The 22381-nt window shown below is 39.8% G+C and overlaps 1 protein-coding gene across 1 annotated transcript in view; it reads right to left on the minus strand.

The window, feature by feature from the left end:
• Positions 1-3315: 3315 nt before the first annotated feature.
• Positions 3316-22381, minus strand: part of NLRC4 (NLR family, CARD domain containing 4) — a 60553-nt gene continuing 41487 nt past the window's right edge. Inside the window, exon 9 of the mRNA XM_008569147.1 lies at positions 3316-3635. Coding sequence (XP_008567369.1) covers positions 3343-3635 — 293 coding nt within the window. The 3' untranslated portion in view covers positions 3316-3342. The remainder of the gene's footprint in view (positions 3636-22381) is intronic.

Below are 22381 nucleotides of genomic sequence, written 5' to 3' on the forward strand. Positions count from 1 at the left end.
GGAGAGTGTGGTGCTGATAACACCAAGGCCCCGGGTTCGGATCCCATATAGGGATGGCCGGTTGGCTCGCTGCCTGAGCGTGGTGCTGACAACACCAAGCCAAGGGTTAAGATCCCCTTACCGGTCATCTTTTTAAAAAAAAAAAAAGAAAGAAAAATAAAAGTCTCTTTTATAGCTTTTTCAAACTTAATTGCTACAGTTTTCCTTGAGGGCCTCCTGAATTATGTCTTGCAAAGTAAAAGGAAAAATTTTTATCAGAAATGTTGGAACACATTCCACTATCTAGCACAATTTAAAATTTTTAATTATCAAGGTTTTTGTTAAAGTTTTCCTCATTTAAAAATTTCGGTGCATTTGTAAATATTTTATGGTTTTCAGCATTTTATTTTGGTTAAATAAATAACAAACCTTTGGTGATATGCAGTGAAAGAATCCAAGTTTTCTGTGTTACATTTAATCAAATACTGATATAATGTTGGAATTTATCTTTTTTGCCACATTTTCATTATTTGACTTTTTAATTTTTCATTTTATTAACAAAATATATCAAATATATTACCAAAATGTATGGAATTCCATATGTAATATAGAACTTGATATCTATTCCATGTTGCATAAAGTATTTATGTATACTTTATATAATTTTACCAAAGTATAATGGACCTTACATTATAGAATACAGTATAATTAGGTCTGCAGTAGGAAGTTTCTAACTTTTTTTGTTTTACCTTGTTAAAAACAGTGAATTTTCAACTGTGATGAAGTGTGAGAATCATGTAGATTATTTTTTCGTTGTTTTTCAAATACAGATTTTAAGGACTTGCCAACGTGGCCAGTATTACTTTCAAAAAGTATAACAAGTAGCACTCAAACATTACCTATGAAGTTTTTGTTTGTTTGTTTCATTTTATCATGAGTTCTATAATTGTATTAAAAAGGGATTTTGAGAGTGGATTCAACTTTCCTGGAATCCAGTGCTCTTGGATATTTATGAATTTCCCAGCCATCAGTCAGCTGTCTACAGAAGATTATTGTTTTTGTAGAATTTGCAAGTTTCTTCAATCAACTCATCCTCTTTTAAATAGGAACAACCTTTTCAAATCCTATTTCTTCACAGTGGAATAACATCCAAAAAGCCATCTTTGTCAAGCAGAACTGTAGTCATCTGTGGTAATAAGTGACTATGTCCTAAATACCTTTTGCTTGGTGAGGTCATTGTTTTTGACATCTGCAGTCCTGTTCAGGCATTTGACCTGCTGAAGAAATACAGCCCACACTACTTTGATGACTAGGGAAAATGAAACTTTGTAAAATGTAATAAGGCAACATGTTCCTTGTCCTTTGTCTTATGTTCTCCAACTATTACTATACTGATTATTGGTCTACTATTACAGGGTGATTTTTCCTCTGTTGGCCTCATCTAAATGTGAATTAGGGTCATTCGTGAAATCTGAAGAATGCCATGTGTACTGAGTGATGATTAAGAGGTATGTGCTGCCTCCACATGCATGTCTTCTCCATCTCCCCAGGATTTTAATGTGTTCAGGTACTAAACATGGTTCTGTGTGAGGTTTTGTGCCTACTTCCTCAACACCTATTCAGAGGCAACACCTGTGCAGCTGTCCCACCAAAGGTGCTTTAATACCCACCTACATTTGCCCATCTCAAACATTGTTTGAGAAAGGGCACTCAAGAGTTGCATGTATGTTGTAAAGGAATTGGCCCTACCTGCTGAAGACTGGTAATGCCAACCATTGCAGGTGAGATTGGCCCATGTATCTACTATATAGAGAAGTCTTATTTGCCAAGCTCTGGCTAACTTCTGTATATGAAAATAAGGAACTTGGCCAGCATAGGCCTATAGGCAACCGCCGTACTAGTAAATCTTGCCAGAGAATTGCTTGAAGCTAGACAAAGAGAGAAGTTTGATTTAAATACATGGCCCATGGTTTGTGATTAAGAGTAAGCTCTGTGGACTGTAATTACTCTGTTTCAAGAAGTCACTATATTGTAATGGAAAAAACACTGGACTAAGAGGCAAGAGATTTGGATTTCCATTCTGGTACTGCAGGTGTGTAAGTAGTTTATAACCATGGGCAAATCATTTAATTTCTCTGAGCTTTTCTCATCTGTAAAGTTAAGGAAGGGAATGAATTAGTTGATGTGTAAAATATCAGCTCTAAAATTTTATTACCAAATCTACAGAATATGTGCCCAATTGCCAAACAAATATTGTGCCCAGAATTTATTTCTAGTGACTACCTCAACACACAAGCCAAGTGTTGCCTACACCAAACCCAAGCCATTCATTTGAGGTGCCATGAGAATAGAAGGTGAACCGCAGGCTAACATGGTTTAGGTTTTGGTTTTTATCAGACTTGCCTTTATTTAAATCTGCTTAGATTACAGAGATTTTTCTTAGATTTCTTTCTTTGTGAGTAAGGGTTATTTTTTTTTGGGGGGGGGATAGAAAAAAGATTAAGGCAGAGTACCCTTAGCTTTTGCAGGGTACAAAAGAGTGGGATACATTTTTCCTTTCTTCCTTCATTTCTGAAGTCACAGTTGGAATTACATACAATGTATCAGCTACTGGAGAAGACCTGAATTTCAAGCCTCTGATTTAGCTGCTTGTAAACTGCCAGTTCTTTGTTGACTAAAGAATGCTGATCTTTTTTGGGAGTCTAATCTGCTTCTAATATGAGAAAGTTCTTTTTGCATTCCAGATTGTTTGAATTAAACTGTTTGAATTAAATAACATATATGGAATTTTCTGATTTTAAATAATTTTGGTTTTTTTCTTTATTCAATAGCTATTTATTGGTAATTTAGTTATCTTGCATTCAGCAAATGTTTTTTGAGAGTCTATTATATGCCAGGCACTGTACTAAGTAAATATGCATACAATATATCAATTTTTGTGACCTGGTATTCTTGGGGCCAAGGATAACACAAACATGAGCAAGAGTCCCTTCAGGGAGCTGATAATCCTGTTAAGAGAGATGAGATACAAAACTACTGCACATATCATCAAATTAAACTCCTGTCCTCTTCCTCATCTTCTTTTTTTTTTTTCCTTTTTGTCTTTTTTACTGACCGGTAACGGGATCGCAACCCTCAGTGTTGCGCCCGCACCGCGCTCAGCCAGTGAGCAGGAACTGGTCTCCACATGGGATCCGAACCCTCGGCGGGAGCGCCGCCACGCTCCCAAGCGGCGCACTCTCCAGTGCGCCACCGGGCCGGCCCTTCCTCATCTTCTTTGGCTTCCTTTTGTGAGATTTTTAAATCACCAGGATTAAAATAATGGGATCCCCAGAGTACTTACTGGCTTAGGGTGCCCTTTATTTAAGCAGTTACTAGTTTAAAAGCACCTTTAATGACACTGAGATCATCATCATCAAGTTGCCACCCAACAAGCCTAGCTTCTTGCAAAACAGTTAACTTGGATAACACATGGCTAAGTTTTCTTACTAATGCCGCATCAGGTAAAAACCTTTTACTACTGAAATCAAAAAAGACTAATTGCTTCAGATTTTCAAATACACCCATGAAGGCAAGCCATCCATCACTGTTCACACAATTTCCTGCCAAATCCAACTGCTGGAAGTTTGTCAGAAGGTTCTCTTCAAAAAATGCACCTGAGTAAAGAAGTAAGTATGTTAGTGGAAGAAAAACAATTTTTTAAGAGTAATAGTTTCTGTAGTTATTATTTATATATATGTATTATATATGTATTTTATGTATATACACACACACATACATATATAATTTTTTTATTTTAAAGTGGCCATGTTTGAACCATTGCTTTGCTTCAGAAAGAAATTAGAAACCTCTGGGGCCGGCCCGGTGGCGCACTGGATAGTGCGCCACTTGGGAAGCGCGGCGGCGCTCCCGCCCAAGGGTTCGGATCCCACATACAGACCGGTTCCCGCTCACTGGCTGAGTGAGGCACGGGAGCAACACCGAGGGTTGCGATCCCGTTGCCGGTCCCCGGTCCGGTACGGGCGCAACACTGAGGGTTGCAATCCGTTGCCGGACACGGAAAAAGACAAAAAGACAAAAAAAAAAAAAAAAAAGAAATTAGAAACCTCTATAGATAGAGCAGTGATTATGAATATGGTTCACTATATTTAAAAATTGTTTTTCCTAAAGTATAAGGGAATCTGATAAATAATAATTAGTAGTAGTACAGTGAACAAATATAAATGAATTATATATTTTTCCCTTTTCCCAACTCTTCCAAGAAATGGAAGCCTACTTAAAAATTGAGATATGAGAGATACTATTAAATATTCAGTATTTGTTTTTAAAACTTGAATCAAACTATGGCAATATTAGGTCATTTTTTCTTCCAGAGAAGCAAACCCTAACTGTTGGTTCTTTGGGTATGGAATGTTGCTAACTAAACTTGAGTAAGGGAGCCTCCTTCAGTATCTAAAGATCTAGGTTTTTTACTTGTTTTTAACCTTCCCTAGCCTCTTGAGGAAGTTCTTCCATTCCTTGCAGAATAGTGCACCCTGAAGTACCTCCTACAAAGGGAAGATGGATATTCTGTCCTTCTGATACACAAAGAATGCAGGCCTTTTCGGTGTTCATTCTTTATTCCCACGTTATCAGTTTAAATGGTACTGGAACTCAGGTGAGTCTCGCAGTAAAAAAAAAAAACAAAATAACCTCTCTTTCAGATCATGTACCACAATGTAATTTGGCCGTATATAACATTAGGAGTCCATATAGACTCCATATGAATTGTGCATCTTAGATTGTGCAAATCGTTAGCCCTTCCCTCTTTCCTGGCCTTTTCTGGGTGACTGATTAAGTTCACTCTGAACTACAGGGTGCACAGTCTGGCAGACTGGACAAGAGAACTGTATTCCTTACATGTTTGTACTCTGGACGATCATCCACAAATTGTGGAAGGCATGTATGCCTGGTTTATCAATCCACATTACTCTGCTCATCCCAGCTCATCTAAGTTCTACTGCACCTCACCCAGCTTTGAGCATGGAGGTTTAATTTGTTATATACTAAACTTGTGTTGCTTGGGAGATGTATGATATTAGATAATGTTACAGTCTTAAAGAAATGAGGGTCCAAGATTCAGTTTGGATTCCGAGTAGGAAGAGATACTTTCTGGAAAAGAGGTTTCAAAGGTCCTTTCTCATTGTCTCAGTGCGGAAGACCACTGTTCCCCAAAGACAAAAGACAAAGGAGGCTAATGGGTTTAAGTTAAAGCAGGAAAGTTTCAGTGCCATGCAGCCTATCTTAAGGTTAACAAGCAAAGACTAAAAGCTATCTGCCACCAGTGATGAGGGCTTTAGGACAGGACTGGTCATTCTTGTCTGACCAGCTTAAGTAGGTTAAAGTCAACCCAGTAATACACTGAGACTACACTTACCCACTTTCAGTAAGGGTTTTACCAGCTCCCTAGTGAGGAGGCTGTAATTCTGGGGTCAGATATCACTATGTGGCCTTGTGTAGTTTGTTCAGTTTAAGTAAGTACAGTAAGTATATTGTATACAGTGTTCATTCCAGAGTGTGTCTTCCCTCAGTGTCAGCCAGTACTTTGATCACTTTTATAAGGTCCTGAGTTTAGAAAGCTCTTCAGGTTCTTTCCAGATACCTGAAGTGAATGGGCCCTGCCAGACCATAGTCAAGATGCTAGTGGCAAAAGTGGGCAACACAAGGTAAGGAGGGTGATTCGCAGGGCTTTACCTTCATGTCTCTTAACCATGGTTAGTGTGCTACTTGCCACAGAGATCAGCTTTGGGACCTCCTTTCTCTGCTTTTATTTCCTTAAAAAGTGAAACAGACTGCTAGTTGTTCCCCAGTTCTGTCTCTCTTTATTCCATAGTTGTAGAGTTTTACCTAGGCCACTCATATCCCAGTTTCCCTTGCTGCTAGATGCAGCTAACTTTTTGCCAAGGAAGTACAGACCAAATTGATGTGTGCGATTTCCGTCACATTGAAAAAAAATGCCCTGCACTTCCAGCCCTACCCCACCTCACCTTTCCACTAGGTTGAAAGCACACATGGCAGTGCCCTAGCTATGACCAAGAAATCAAAGGAAGGCAGGAGTGAAAAAGTAGGCTTCTGGATCTGAAAGACTGCACAGAGCAAAGCCACAATACCTGCCTGGACTGCTCATTTCTGGACTGTTACACGAGAGAGAAATAGAGTTCTATCTTCTGTAAGCCATGGTATAGTCGGGTCTCTGTTATACCAGCTTAGTCTGTACACAGCCTAACTAGTAAATAGGTCCTCTCTCTCCTCCCTTCTTTCCTATAAGGAGGCCTTCTTTATGCCTTGTAGGGTGGCTTTCTCCCTCTTCTCTCTTACATCTCATGTTCATGTCCTTTCTGTCTTTGCCTCTTCTCCATGTGCTTCCCAGCATGGCACATACTCACTCATTGCCCGTTAGTGTGCCCATTTAAGGCTCCTTCCCCAAAGAGCAATTTCTTTCCTCCTTTCTCAACTAGCAGAATGGTTTTCACCATGTAAAAGGAACTTAAAAAAGAATTTAAAGCCCATTCCACTCCGAGGATGAGCTACTTATACTGGCTATCTGCTAAGGTATAAGGATCGCAACATCATCAATTTAATGAGAGCTTCTTGGATAATTGATAGAATGTGTGCAAGCACAGGAACCGAGAACAGGCAACATTTTGTATAATCCAAGGGCATGCCTTTTGTTCATTTAATCTGCAATGCTTCTGTCATCATGAGGAGCGGACTAGATCTGAGAGAAACAGAATCCATGACATCTATAGGCTGTTCCTGGGATTTGGAAAGTGCAAACGGCTTGATTCAAATTCCAGGCAAAAGCTTAAATGCTCTGGGTAGAAGAGTTCTACTCCTTGAGGGTTCCCATATCCTAAAGAAAGCTCTAGTATTGCCCTGTAATTCACCTGAGCCAGCGCCAGGGTTCTTACTGTTTATGCATTCAGCAAACATTTTGGAGTGCCTACTATGTACTACAGTTGTGTTGGGTGCTGCGGATTATGTGAGAAGAATAGACAGTGTCCCTGTCTCATTGGGCTTACAACATAGTGTGAAGACATACATTTAATAGTAATTAGGTAGGTGATGGGTGTTGTGGTAGGTCAGGGTACCCTGGGAGCACACAAAAGCAATAGGCTTTCAAACTCCACTTTGTTCCTGGAACACTGGCTTATATGTTCTAGAAAGAAGATGAGGATTCTTCTTAGGAGAAATGGAATTGCTTCCGAGAAAAAGTCCTACAAAGAAAGAGTCAGTTTTCTTGCCTGATCAACCCATAGTGAGGCTAACCAGTCAAAAAGCCATCCTCTCCCTCAGACACATACAGCCTCCTATCAACTTGTGCCTCACTCTAAAATGTGAAGAGAACAGTACAGGATTGATTACCAGACATTTGAGAACAGCTTCCAACAAGGAAGACAGACTAAAAACCAAGCAAAAAAGGAACTCTGCAAAAAATGAGGCAACACAGGGAACAGAAAAGAACAAGCTTTAATTTTTTCAGAGACCTTGAAAAGTCACTACATTGACTCAACAAAAATAAGACGCTATTTTTTTTTCTAAAAGTACAATTGGAGAACTAGAAAGAGCACTTGGAAAATAAAAATACAATGTGGCAGAATGACTGGGTCCAGGATACCAAAGAAGTTCTAGACCATGAATAGGGTCTGTGATGGCTCTTTTTGAGAACAGGCTGGAAAATATGAGGAGAGTTCAGCCTTAAAACATTGTAGTTGAAAGACGCCATTTAACAAAAGGTTTTGTTAGAACAGGTGAAATAGATCCCTGAGCTAGCAACAATTTCTGTCTGGTAGTCCCTGATTGCTGATGGGCTAGAAACAAAATTTGGGGAGTCATGAGTAATAAAGCAATTAAAGCTTTGAGATTGAATGCAATCTCTGAGGAAGAGCAGCAGAGAGCCTAGGACCGAGCTCTAAGGAAAACTAGGAGCATTTAATATCCAAGTAGAGGAATTGCCATTGGAAAGGAGACTGAGAAGCAGCCAAGGTGGCACAGAAGTCAGGAGAATGTTTTGAAAAGAAGGGAGTGCTCAGTGTTAACTCCTGTACAGGGATCAAGCAAGTTAAACACTTTCAAAAAGTGTCTATTGAATTAAGCCACATACAGGTATGTAGAGTCAGATGGAATGAGTAGAAAGTAGCAGATGATCAGGAAGAGATGTACTGAGTACATTAATTTTTAAAGAGCTTTTACCTTGGATGAGAGGAGAGTTAGAATGATAACCATAAGAGGAAGATAGGACTCGGGTAGTATTTTATTTAAAAGTGGAGAGATTTAAGCAACTTTAAAAACTGATAGAAGAGAGCCAGTAACGAGGGGCATAACTGATGAAATGATATCACTGAACATGAGTGAGGGTGGGACTGGGGTCTCAAGCACAGACAGGGTAAAGAGGTTGCCCCTAGACAGGAGAGAGACCTACTATAATGTAACAGGAAAAGGAGAGAAAAGAAAAAAAAAAAGATCACATCCTCTGTGAAATAGAAGTGAAAGACTGGTGAATTGAGGAGAATAAAGTTTCAAATAGTTTATGGAGAAAGTGTTGAATACAGAAGCACAGTCAGATTGCCAGGAAATGTTAAGAAAGATTTTGTTTATTGTTTTAATGGACATCAGGTGTTCAGAATTGGATCACTCTCTACTCACACACTCACCTACTCACTCTCATGAATCTACCCCCTAGCCTGAGAACAAGAACATGGACAAAAAGTTGGATCTACTACGTGGTATTCCCTATTCTACACCTGCTTCCTTCCTGACCTGAGGTAACTACTGTTCCAGATTTGGAGTTAGTCATTCCTTTGTATTTTTAGAAAGGCTTTTGACAAGTACTGTATATCTAAAATATCTATTGCTTAGGGTGTACTTTTTAGTTATACTTGTTTAGCTTTGTTTTGTTTGCTGGCTGGTAAGTTCTTGGTTTTCGAGATATAATTCACATACCGTAAAATTCAGCCTTTTAACGAATACAATATAGTGGTTTTTAGTATATTCATAAAGTTGTACACCACTATCTAATTCAGGAACATTTTAATCATCCCAAAAAAGAAACTCCATAGTCATTAGTGGTTGCTCTCATACCCCTGCCACAGCCCCTGGCAACCACTAATCTGCTTTCCACCTATATGGATTTGCCTATTCTGGACATTTCATGTAAATGGAATCATACAATATGTGGCCTTTTGTGACTTGCTTCCTTCACCATGATGTTTTCAAGGTTAATCCACATGGTAAAATGTTTCAATACTTCATTCCTTTTTATGGCTGAATAATACTCTACCATACAGACATAACACATTTTGTTTATCCATTTATTATTTGATGGACATTTGGATTGTTTCCACTTTGGGGCTGTTAAACATGCTGTTACGAACATTAGTTTTTGTGAAGACATTACTACAAAGTTTTTGTGAGGACATAGGTTTTATTCCTTTTGAGTGGAATGGAGTTACTGGGTCATGTGGTAACTCTATAGTTAACCTTTTGAAGAACTGCCAAAATGTTTTCCTAAGCAACTGCATTACTTACATCGCACCCACCAGCATATGAGGTTTCCAATTTCTCCACATCCTTGCCAACATTTATTACCTTTTTTAATATAACCATCCTAACGGGTTTAAAATGGTATCTCGTACTTTTGATTTGCATTTCCCTGATGACTAATGATGTTGAGCATCTTTTCCAGTGTTTATTGGCCATTGCAATCTTCTACGAAGGAATGTCTAAGTAGAAGTCCTTTATCAGATTTCTGATTTGCAAATTTTCTCCCATTCTGTGCGTTGAATTTTCACCTTCTTGATGATATCCATTAAAGCACAACAGTTTTTAAACTTGATAAAGTCCACTATATTTTTTCTTGTTTGTTTTTGGTGTCATATGTAAAAAGGTTTTGCCTAAAGTCATGAAGATTTACTTCTATATATTTTTCAAAAACTTTTATAGTTTTATATCTTACATGTAGGTCTTTGATGCATTCTGAGTTAATTTTGGTATACAGTATGAGGTGAGGTTCAAATTCATTCTTCTTCACATGGATACTCAGTGATCTATATACCTATATTTATGCCAGTACCACATTGTCTTGATTACTATAACTTTGTAGAAAGTTTTGAAATTGGGAAGTTCTTCAGCTTTTTCTACTTTTTCAAGATTGTTCTAGCTATTCTGTGTTCCTTGAATTTCCATATGAATTTTAGGATGAGCTTGCCAATTTCTGCAAAGAAGCCAGCTGGGATTTTGATAGGAATTGCCCTGAATCTGTAGATCTGTTTGTGTGGTATTGTCATGTTAACAATATCAAGTCTTTTAGGATGGACTAGAAGGATGTCTTTCCATCTGATCTCTTGATAAGGTGGTGTCTTCCAGGTTTTCTACTGTAAAGTTACTATTTTTCCTTTTGTAATTGATAAATACTGTGGATAAGATACTTTGATACTATACTAACATCCTCCTTCTCCTCAAAATTTTGCCCACTAATTTTAGCATCCACCAGTTGATCTTGCCTGTAACAATTATTACTATGAAGCTTGTTGGATGGTGAAAATTGACCAAAAATCTATGTCAAATTAGTTTTTTTCTTTATGGAAAGAAGTTTAATTATTGCTTCAACTTATAATATAGTTATGGGCTATTTCAATTTTCTCTTAATTCTTGAATCAGTATGGTAAATTACATTTTTCTAACAGCATGTCTCCTTTGTCTCAGTTTTTAAATTTCTTGGTATTACAGCTGATGGATTTCTATCTTTTAAATTTCTGATTTAGGGCCGGCCCGGTGGCGCACTGCTACAGTGCGCCGCTTGGGAGCGCGGCAGCGCTCCCACTGAGGGTTCGGATCCCACATACAGACCGGTTCCCGCTCACTGGCTGAGCGAGGTGCGGGTGCAACACCGAGGGTTGCGATCCCGTTGCCGGTCCCGGTCCGGTACGGGCACAACACCGAGGGTTGCGATCCGTTGCCGGACACGAAAAAAGACAAAAAGGAAAAAAAAAAAAATTTAGCTCCTTCACCTGCCATCCTGCCTGAAATCCTTGCACTTGTAACTTCTTTGGATTAAGACAATGAAGGCTCCTGATAAAACAAAAATATGTTTTCCAGGAAATGTAATACCCTTAACACTTTAATCTATCAAAAGAGCAAGTAGGAATGGGACAAGGAAAAAAAATAAAAATAAAAATAAAAAATAATAAATTTCTGATTTACCTATAATTATGACTCCTTTTTTGCCTTTGATTTTTTAAAATAAACTTAGTGTTTTTAAGTGGAGTTTCAGACTTACAGAAGAATCACAATGATAATACATAGTTTCCATATACTCCACACCCAGCTTCTTCTATTATTAACATCTGACATTTGATATGATATATGTGCTGTAGTTAATGAACCAATATTTACACCTTATTATTAATGTAAGTACATAGTTTATTAAGATTTCCTTAGGTTTTGCTTTGTTTTGTTTTTAACCAAATGTCCCTTTTCTGTTCCAGGATCTAATCCCAGGATACCACATTACATTTAATCGTCATGTCTCCTTAGGCTTCTCTTGGTTGTAACAATTTCTCAGTCTCTCCTTGTTTTTGATTACCTTGATAGTTTTTAGGAGTACAGGTCAGGTATTTTGTAGAAGTCCCTAAATCGGGATTTGTCAGATGTTTTTCTCAAGATTAGTCTGGAATATAGATTTTGGGAGAGGAAGAGCACAGAGGTAAAGTACCATTTTCATCACATCATATCCAGGGTACATACTGTGAACATGACTTATCACTGTTAATGTTAACCTTGATCACCAGCTGAGGTAGTGTTTATCAGCTTTCTCCTCTGTAAAGCTACTCTTTTTTCCTGTCTTTCTATACTATCACCAAGGAAGTCACTGAGTGCAGTCTACACTTAAGGTGAGAGAGTTGTGCTCTACTTCCTTGTGAACAAAAAATCTACATAATTCTTTGGAATTCTTCTGCATGAGAGATTTGTCTCTTCTTCAGCATTTATTTATTTATTTATTTAATAATTTATTTATATCAATATGGGCCTGTAGGTGTTTATTTTATGCTTTGGTATATAATCCAATACTACTTTATTTTGTTGCTCAAATTGTTCTAACTTTGGTCATCAGGAGTTCTTTCAGTTGGCTCCTGTGTCACTTTGACATACCTCCTTCTTTGTATGCTGATATTTTTGGTTTTGGTTTTTAGCGCTTCCCTACTTTCTGGTACTGTATGATGCACTAGGCTCATCTTGTTTATTTCCTCCCCCAATATTATCATTAGTCATTTCTGCAACGTGCCTTGGTTCCTTTTATTGGAGAATAGTATTGTTTTGTTTTGTTTGGTTTTTGCAGCTGGCCAGTGCAGAGGTTCAAACCCTTGACCTTGGTGTTATAACACCCTGCTGTAACCAACTGAGCTAAATGGCAGCCCAAGGATGGTATTAGAAACCATGATCTGGGTACTAGCCATGCTCATTACTTCTGGGGTGTTGCTATTAGGCCCTCTCAGCTGACAGAGCAAAGAAATATCTGAGGGCCGGCCTGTGGCTCACTCGGGAGAGTGCGGTGCTCATAACACCAAGGCCATGGGTTCGGATCCCATATAGGGATGGCCGGTTGGCTCACTGGGTGAGCGTGGTGCTGACAACACCAACTCAAGGGTTAAGATCCCCTTACCGGTCATCTTTAAAAAAAAAAAAAAATGAAATATATGAGAGTACTTCAAAAAGTTTATGGAAAGATTCATATTATCTTTTTTAAAAATTTTTTTCTTTTTTCTTTTTTTCATCTGTCTAGTACAAGGATCAAACTCTGGACCTTGGTGCTATCAGCACCATGCTCTAACCAACTGAGCTAACTGGCCAGCCCATATTATTTTTTAATTCTATTTTCCCATGAACTTTTTGAAGTATCTTCAAATGTATGTATATATACTAACCCGTGTGTGTATGTGTGTATGTGTGCATGTGAACATGTGTTTCTATACGTAACCACCTGTATCTTTATTAAGCTAAATATAAATTCATAGTGAGATTTCTAACTCTAATCCATTACCACATGGATCATTCTAGCCTCCTCTGTAAATTTCTACCCCAACAGTGAGAAACCTGGCTCCCATCATCTGCCATCTATATGCTTAGCTTTTCAATTTCAGTGTATATGTATAACAGTATACATATATGCATATCAATTAGAATACAGTGCTTATGTACCTTTTATTTGGCCTTTAGTTTTATAGACCACTTCTTTCCAAGGGTATTTAGGTCAGCATCTTTCCCCCTAATCCCCTTCAGTGAGGTTGTTTCAGTTAGATCATTTTACATTCTGCATTCCATCCTGGGGTTTCTAAGACTCCCTAAATGATTTTTTAGTTGGCATACATTAAATTTAGCATACGTGACACTACATTTGTACTATTTTATTAAATTTCACTATGCATGTACAATTGCATACATGACACTGTGCATTTATCAAAACCTATAGAACTTTACAGCACAAAGAGTGAAATTTAATAGTGAAATTCAAGAGTGAAATTTATTTATTTATTTATTTATTTATTTATTTATTTTTAAAGATGACCGGCAAGGGGATCTTAACCCTTGACTTGGTGTTGTCAGCACCACGCTCACCCAGTGAGCCAACCGGCCATCCCTATATATGGATCTGAACCCGCGGCCTTGGTGTTATCAGCACCACACTCTCCCGAGTGAGCCACGGGCCAGCCCTTCAAGAGTGAAATTTAATAGAATAGTCCACTGGACTAAAAAATCCCCTAAGGTGCACCTGTTCAACCCTCCCTCCCCTCCTCTTAAGCCCCTGGCAACCACTGAGATTTTTACTGTCTCAGTAGTTTTGCCTTCTCCAGAATGTCATATAATTGGAAATATACATTATATAGCCTTTTCAGACTTGCTTCTTTTACTTAGCACTATGAACTTGGGTTAATCCATGTCTTTCCATGGTTTGATACTCATTTTGTTGTTGTTGTTGTTCTTGTTTGGTGGCTGGCCAGTATGGTGATCCGAACCCTTGCCCTTGATGTTACAACACCATCCTCTAACCCACTGAGCTAACTGGCCAGACCTGATAGCTCATTTCTTTTTATCACTGAATATGTACTACTGTATGGTTGCATCACAGTTTGTTTCTCCATTCATCTGTTGAAGGGCATCTCAGTTGATTCCAGTTTTTGGTGATTATTAATGTATTAGTCAGAGTTCTCCAGAGAAATGGGGTAGGGGGAATATATATATATATATTATACAGGAGGAGAGTTATAGAAATTGGCTCACATGATGATGGACGTTGAGAAGTCCCATGATCTGCTGTCTGCAAGCTGGAGAACCAGAAAATCTGGTAGTGTAATTCAGTCTGAGTTTGAACCAGGAGAGTGTGGGGGCTGATGATGTAAGTCAGTCCTAGAGAGTTATAGAAATTGGCTCACATGATGATGGACGTTGAGAAGTCCCATGATCTGCTGTCTGCAAGCTGGAGAACCAGAAAATCTGGTAGTGTAATTCAGTCTGAGTTTGAACCAGGAGAGTGTGGGGGCTGATGATGTAAGTCAGTCCTAGGCTGAGTATGAAGGCCCAAGAACCAAGAGAACCCATGTCCAAAGGCAGGAGAAAATAGATCAACAGAGGCAAATTCACACTTTCTCCATCCTTTTGTTCTATTCAGGCCTTCAAAGGTTTGAATGATGCCTACTCTCATTAGTGAAGGCAATCTTTATGCAGTCTACCAATTCAAATGCTAATCTCTTCCAGAAACACCCTCACAGATATACCCAGAAATAATGTTATTTCAGGTATTTGGGTATCCCTTAGCCCAGTCAAGTTGACACATACAATTAGCCGTTGCAATGAATAGAGCTGCTATAAATATTAATATGGTTATATCTTTATTTTGATTAGTGAAATTATGTCACTCTATTATTTTCTTGATAAGTCTTGCTTAACTTTGATCCATTTTGTTACTGCTTTTATTTATGTTTGTTTATTTTTATTTTTTGGTGGCTGGCTGGTATGGGGATCCAAACCCTTGACCTTGGTGTTATACCACTGTGCTCTAACTGAGCTAACCAGCCAGCCCCATCTTGTTACTCTTTTAAAAGAATCAACTTCTAGATTTGTTATTCTTTCTGTTGTATTTTTGTTTTCTATTTCATTGATTTGTACTCTTATGTTTACTATCTTGAGGTTTACTCTGGTTTTTTTCTGGTTGCTTAAATTAGAAACTTAACTTATTTATTTCCAGCCTTTCTCCTTTTTTAATATAAGTATTTAAGTCTATGAGAATTTCCTTTAAGCCCTACTTTTGCTGCATGCCACAAGTTTTGACATATAGTATTTTCTTTTTTGTCTTTTCTGTGACCGGTAAGGGGATCGCAACCCTTGGCTTGGTGCCGCCTGCACCTTGCTCAGCCAGTGAGTGCACCGGCCATCCCTATATAGGATCTGAACCCGCAGCAGGAGCGCTGCTGCGCTCCCAGCGCCGCACTCTCCTGAGTGCGCCACGGGGCCGGCCCGACATATAGTATTTTCTTACCATTCAATTCCAAACATTTTTTGTTGAAGTTTGTCAGTTTGAACTTGTAATGTATCTATCTGACAAATTGTATGATTTTTCCCCCATCTCATTAGGTAGTCTTTCTTTAATTAAAGACTCCATCTCTTATTACACTCTTCATTTCACTATTACACTTATTACCTATATCCATCACTAAATGTCTGTCTAAATTGACTTGTGATATTGTGGGCCATGACAGTTTCAGCTTGGGATGAGAGCGTTTGCAAGGATGGAAGATGGAATCTAAACTAGGTGGGAAGGGAAGGCTAGACAGAACAAGGCTGAGAAATAGGTAGAAAGTAGTGGGATCAGTGGACTGGAAGTCCCAAGGAAGTAAAAGAACTAGTGATTAGGAGTCTTTGACTAAGTCAGATGGAAATATAGGAGGTTGTGGCCTGAGAGTGTTATAGCTGAATTTAATGTCTCAGAGATAGAACAGTTTTAAGTGAATTATCATAATTTGGTCATTCTGTGCTCATAGAATGAATGGATGAAAGAGAATGGAAGGGAAGGTCATTGAAGAGGAAGGTTCAGTGTGTTGGTTGAGTAGTTTCATATGAGATGTGAAGTCCTCTGTGATGGCCAGTGTTAGAGGGCAAGAAATTCTGAAAGACAGTTGCCGAAGTCTTCAATGAAGAAGAAAAGGTGAAAAAAAGTTTATAGTTCATAGCAATAAAAAGGGACAGAATGTGGTCCACCAAATGCCTTAAGCCTCATGGATGTAGGGATTTTTTTTTTTTTTAAGATGACCAGTAAGGGGATCTTAACCCTTGGCTTGGTGTCGTCAGTGCCACGCTCAGCCAGTGAGCGAGCCAGCCATACCTATATAGGATTCGAACCCGTGGCCTTGGTGTTATCAGCACCACACTCTCCCGAGTGAGCCACAGGCTGGCCCGGAAGTAGGAATTTTTAATGAGGTTAGAAAAGGAGTGGACTGGAAGGGAAGTGAAAATCAAGGAGAAACTGACCTAGCCTTTGGACCCTGAGAGGCATGAATATCAGAAGAATGAAAAGTGACTACTTATGAAGGCTTCAGGGAATAGCCAGGTTTCAGTTAAGACCAAGAAGTATCTAAAACCTTTGATAAAAATGTTCTTTTCTCAAAATACCCATTATGTCTTCAATGCATCTCACCTATCCCGTATCTCATTTTACATCGCCCACCCCATGGCATGTTCTTCACTGCATCTTCTTATGTACACTTTATTTCATTAGTCTCCTCATTTCTTTTTTTTTTTTTTTCTTTTGTCTTTTTTTACTGACTGGTAACGGGATCGCAACCCTCGGTGTTGCGCCCGTACCGGGGACCGGCAACAGGATCGCAACCCTCGGTGTTGCGCCCACACCACACTCAGCCAGTGAGTGGGAACCGGTCTCCACATGGGATCCGAACCCTTGGCGGGAGCGCCGCCGCGCTCCCAAGTGGCGCACTCTCCAGTGCGCCACCGGGCCGGCCCAAGTCTCCTCATTTCTTATTGCAGTCTGCATTTTATTGTCCTGTCTCAAGGCATGTTGAGTTTCATCCATCACACATACTATCATCAAATGAGGATGGAAATCCCTAAGCCAGGTCTGATCCAGGAGAGGTATTGTGGACCAGAGCCAGGAAACTTAAGAATGAGGCTTTCAGTTTGAAAAGTTGGTTTGTTTGGATATAAAGATGTTGTGAAATCATACAAATGTGTTTTAGATTTTGGGGGGATGATTTTATATATAAGAAAATAGCATTTACTATAGCAAAACTGAAGGCTCTAAGAACCCACATATACCTGAGCTTATACCTTAGGGAAAATTGTGGAACTGTTATAAGTCTGTTTGTTCATTCATACTACAAATATTTATTGAGCATCCACTGTGGGATATACATTCAATACCAAGTCCAAAGACAGGGGCTCTGTCCTCAAAGAGCTCACAGTTTAGTGGGGCAGACAGACATATGAACACGTTCTCTAAATTCACAAGGTAAATGCTGTAATAAAAACTGTTTTGTCTGTGTTTGATAAAGAAAACCATTGCTTTTAAAAATCTGTATTGGATGCAAGGATATTGGAAAACTGGCATATCTATTAAAACTAAACATATGCTTACCTATAATCTTTTCCTGTAATCCAAATTCCACTCTTAGGTATATACCCGGCAGAAATGTGCCTATATGTTCATAGCAGCCCTATTCAGAGTATTGAGAAACTAGATATTACTCAAATATCTGTCAACAACAGAATGGAAAAATCAGTTGTGGTGTGTTCACACAGAAGACTTTACAGCGATGACAACGAATCACAACTACATACAATACTATGGATGAATCTCACACACATAATGTTGAGTGAAAGAAGCAGACAAAAAACATTCTTACTGTACGATTCCATTTTTTTTTTTCCTTTTTGTCTTTTTTCGTGACCGGCAACGGATCGCAACCCTCAGTGTCGCGCCCGTACCAGACCGGGACCGGCCACGGGATCACAACCCTCGGTGTTGCTCCCGCACTTCGCTCAGCCAGTGAGCGGCCGGTCTGTATGTGGGATCTGAACCCTCAGCGGGAGTGCCACCGTGCTTCCCAAGTGGCGCACTGTAGCAGTGCGCCACCGGGCCGGCCCTGATTCCATTTATATAAAATTCAAAAACAGCCAAGACTAATCTACAGTGTTAGAAGTCAGGATAATGGTTACCCTTGGGGATGAGGAAGCTATGGAGCTGGTAATCTTCTGTCTCTCATAGTCACGTGGACATATTCACCCTGTGAAAATTCATCATACTATGTACTGTTGATTTGTGTACTTTCCTGTGGGTATGTTATACTTTGATTAAAAAGTATAAAACAAAATAAACCCTGACTCTGGCTGCTTCTGCCAGAGGAATGCCATGATTCATATAATGAGGAAATAAATCTGTTCTTTCCCCTGATGTTTGCAGTGCCTGGTGGTAGGAAGGGCATGGGTGAGACCTGGAACAGAGGCCCATTATTACTGAACACATTAATGAGCCTTTGGATGTGCAAAGTAAGGTCCAGAGCTGAGTTTTGGTTTAGGGGCTAGAAATAATTGATTTATTCTTCATAATAAAATGGAAGGAATTTGTTCAGAATTGTTGGGGGACTGTGAGAGATGGAGATGGAAAGAAGACAAGGCAATTGAAGGCAGCGGGAGCCTGAATGGGCAGAAATGGTCAAGCATCTCTTTGAGAATGGAGAAGTGCCAATATTAAACTTAAGTAATTGGCTATTCAGAGCTATCATATAATCCTGCCCACAAGCACTAAGTAAATCTGCTACACCCATACATATACTAGGGCCTCTAGTTGAAATTAAGGACAAGTGACTGTTCTCTCCATCAGGGTCACTTGGAGAAGAGGGAAGGGAACCATGGCAGGAGGTGAAATCACACAGACCTAGAGACCCACAGCAGCAGAAATGCAGAATCAGAAGTGATCATGGAAACAAACGCCCTAGGTCTAGGCTGACATCCTGGTCAGGACATGGTTTGGGGCATTGTTTTTCTCCAAGCTGCAGGGTATCCCCTCCTTTAGAGGAGCATGAAATAAATTTAATGGGTTGCAATTAGCATTTTTAAAAGTGAAAATATGGAATAGAAAATAAGAGAGTGTATCACACATAGCAAAATAATTTTTGTAAAACTTATGTGCATGTATGTGTGTACTAGATTACGAGATGAAATTTATTGTTAACCTGGTCACAGTCAAATAGTTTGAAACCTCTAGGTTCCACATGGTGCAGAAGAGCACTGGAAGAATATTTCAGCAAGGAAATATTTAAGTTGGGTCTTAAATGGAAGAGAAGGTGAAGCACATTCACCTCATGGAGGTGGGGAGGTGGGCCAGAAGATGAAGGTGAACTGGAAAGTGAGTTGAGGTTCCATTGTGAAGGGTCTTATACATCAAAGCTGAGCAGGTTGTACTTTATTTTGAAAGCAGAAGAAACTTTTTTATTTAAGGAAGATAATCCTAGTATCTCATTCCCCTTGAAGTCCACAGAGGATAATGAAAAGCATATATAATGGGATCAACATTGAACTTCTTACTTTACATGCACTAGCTCAATTACTGATCAGCACAATTACTTCTAACATGGTAGGTATTATAATTATCCTCATTTGATAGATAAGCAAACTGAGGCTCAGGATGTTTAATTTCTGCAGGTCACACATCTACCAAGTGGAAGGGTGGGCGGGTCTGATTCCAAAATCAATGTACCTAACCACTTCATAAACAGAGAGCATCTAGAGGGGCTTGGAAGACAGCAGACTCAGCACCTGGCTAGAGACCAAAGGCAGAGAACACTTGGCTCTCACCTTTCAGCCTTTACCTCAGACCTTAGCAGACTGCTTTTTACATCTCTGGGAAGCAGAGGAAATTGCTGTAGGGGAACAATGTCAGAACCTACACCTTCTCTCCTCTTTCAACAACTCTTCCTCCTCTATCTCCAACACTTTTCCCTGCTGTAGTCTGACAACCTTCTTATATCTAAACTTCGTTATAAAATAGGGATAAATAATGGTTATATTTCATAGGAATATAATGATAATTCCACAAATTCTTTTCTAAAAAAAACTTTGAGAATAAACAGCTATTGTGGGGCTGGCCCGGTGGCGCACTGCTACAGTGCGCCGCTTGGGAAGCGTGGTGGCGCTCCCGCCGAGGGTTCGGATCCCACATACAGACCGGCCGCTCACTGGCTGAGCGAGGTGCAGGAGCAACACCAAGGGTTGCTATCCCGTGGCCGGTCCCGGTCCGGTACGGGCGCGACACTGAGGGTTGCTTCCCTGCTGTAGTCTGACAACCTTCTTATATCTAAACTTCGTTATAAAATAGGGATAAATAATGGTTATATTTCATAGGAATATAATGATAATTCCACAAATTCTTTTCTAAAAAAAACTTTGAGAATAAACAGCTATTGTGGGGCTGGCCCGGTGGCGCACTGCTACAGTGCGCCGCTTGGGAAGCGTGGTGGCGCTCCCGCCGAGGGTTCGGATCCCACATACAGACCGGCCGCTCACTGGCTGAGCGAGGTGCGGGAGCAACACCGAGGGTTGCGATCCCGTAGCCGGTCCCGGTCTGGTATGGGCACGACACTGAGGGTTGCAATCCGTTGCTGGTCACGAAAAAAAAAAAAGACAAAAAGGAAAAAAATAATAATAAATAAAAAATAAAAATATATAAAAATAAATAAACAGCTATTGCATTGTCAGTTTTCACCCATTTTTTTAGTTGCATTTTAGGGTACATCATTACAGCTAAGTTTCCAGAAATCAGCTGACTTCTTTTATGTTTATTTTTCCTATTTTTCAAATGGAAGCCATAAGGCACTAGGAAATTAAACTCAAATGGCAAATTATTGCCTAGCTCCGTTCTTATTTCATTAAACACACCATCTCCTTCTCTGGTCTCAATGGCTAGCCTCAGGAGTGGGCAAAATAGTCAGCCACGTACTTAGGGAGTTGAAAGATGATAAGAGACCCCCACCTAAAAATGCCACCCACATATGAATTATAAATCTAGACACTCTCTAAGGGCCTCCTTGGAAAGACACATTTTTTTTTCAGCTTGCTTAAGGTATGAGGTTACCTGAGAGGCATTATTTATTAGCTAGCTAATTAGTCTGTCACAGAAGCTGCCTGCCTCCAATATCACCCAGAATAGAGGAAGGACCTGAAAGAATGACACCCAGGATGATATACTTTGATGGGTTGAGGGAGTGAGTAGGGGAGATGAGAGTAGAGTTAGCAATTAAGGGAAGGAAAGACCCAGAAATTGAAGCACCACTAGGGAAGGCAAAACCCTTGGGCAGTCTAAGGACTTAGAGAGGTAAGCATCTCCAGGACAGAGGATTAAAAAGAGGAGTAGATGAGGCTAATGTTTAATGGGTACAGAGTTTCAGTTGGGGCAGATGAAAAAGTTCTGGTGATGGGTGGTGGTGATAGTTGCACAACAATGTAAATGTATTTAATGCTACAAAGCTGTACACTTAAAAATGGTTAAAATGGTAAATCTTATGTAAACTAAACACATTCTAGATGATCTGTGAGGGAAATGAAGGCAGTCAAAGCTATTTTCACCAATCCTTTGCCTTAAATAGTGTGATAGCCTCCAAGATGGCCCCAATGATCCTGACCTCATTAGATTCATGACCCTGTGTTGTCCCTTCCCACACTGGATAGGGTTGACCTGTGTAACCAGTAGGATATGGCAGAAATGACCATAAATGACCTTCCAAGGCTAGGTCATAAAAGCCATTACAGCTTCCAGCTGCTTTTCTCATGGATCCCTTCCTCCAAGGGAAGTGAGCTGCCGTGTTGTGAAGACATTTGGCCTATGGAGAGGTCTAGAGACAGGGAAGTAAGGCCTCAAGCCAACACCAGCATCAACCTGCCAACCACGTGAGGAGCTACCATGGAAGCAGATCCTCCAGCAGCCCCTACAGCATCCAGCCTGCAATCTCATGAAAGAGCCTAAGCCAGAACCACTGGCTAAACTACTCCCAAATTCCTGACCCACGGAGACTGTGAGATAATCGTTATTGTTTTAAGCCATTACATTTTGAGGTAATTTGTTACACAGAAATGGATAACTAATACAGATATTATGAGGACCTCTCTTCAACTGCCAGAGGTTGGTGGTGTCTTCAGTCATTTATTTATTTATTTATTTATTTTTATTTTTTATTTTTTTCCTTTTTGTCTTTTTTTCGTGTCCGGCAACGGATCGCAACCCTCAGTGTCGCGCCCGTACCGGACCGGGACCGGCAACGGGATCGCAACCCTCGGTGTTACGCCCGTACCGGACCGGGACCGG

The sequence above is a fragment of the Galeopterus variegatus genome, unplaced genomic scaffold, assembly GCF_000696425.1.
Source record: "Galeopterus variegatus unplaced genomic scaffold, G_variegatus-3.0.2 Scaffold468, whole genome shotgun sequence".
Taxonomy (NCBI): domain Eukaryota; kingdom Metazoa; phylum Chordata; class Mammalia; order Dermoptera; family Cynocephalidae; genus Galeopterus; species Galeopterus variegatus.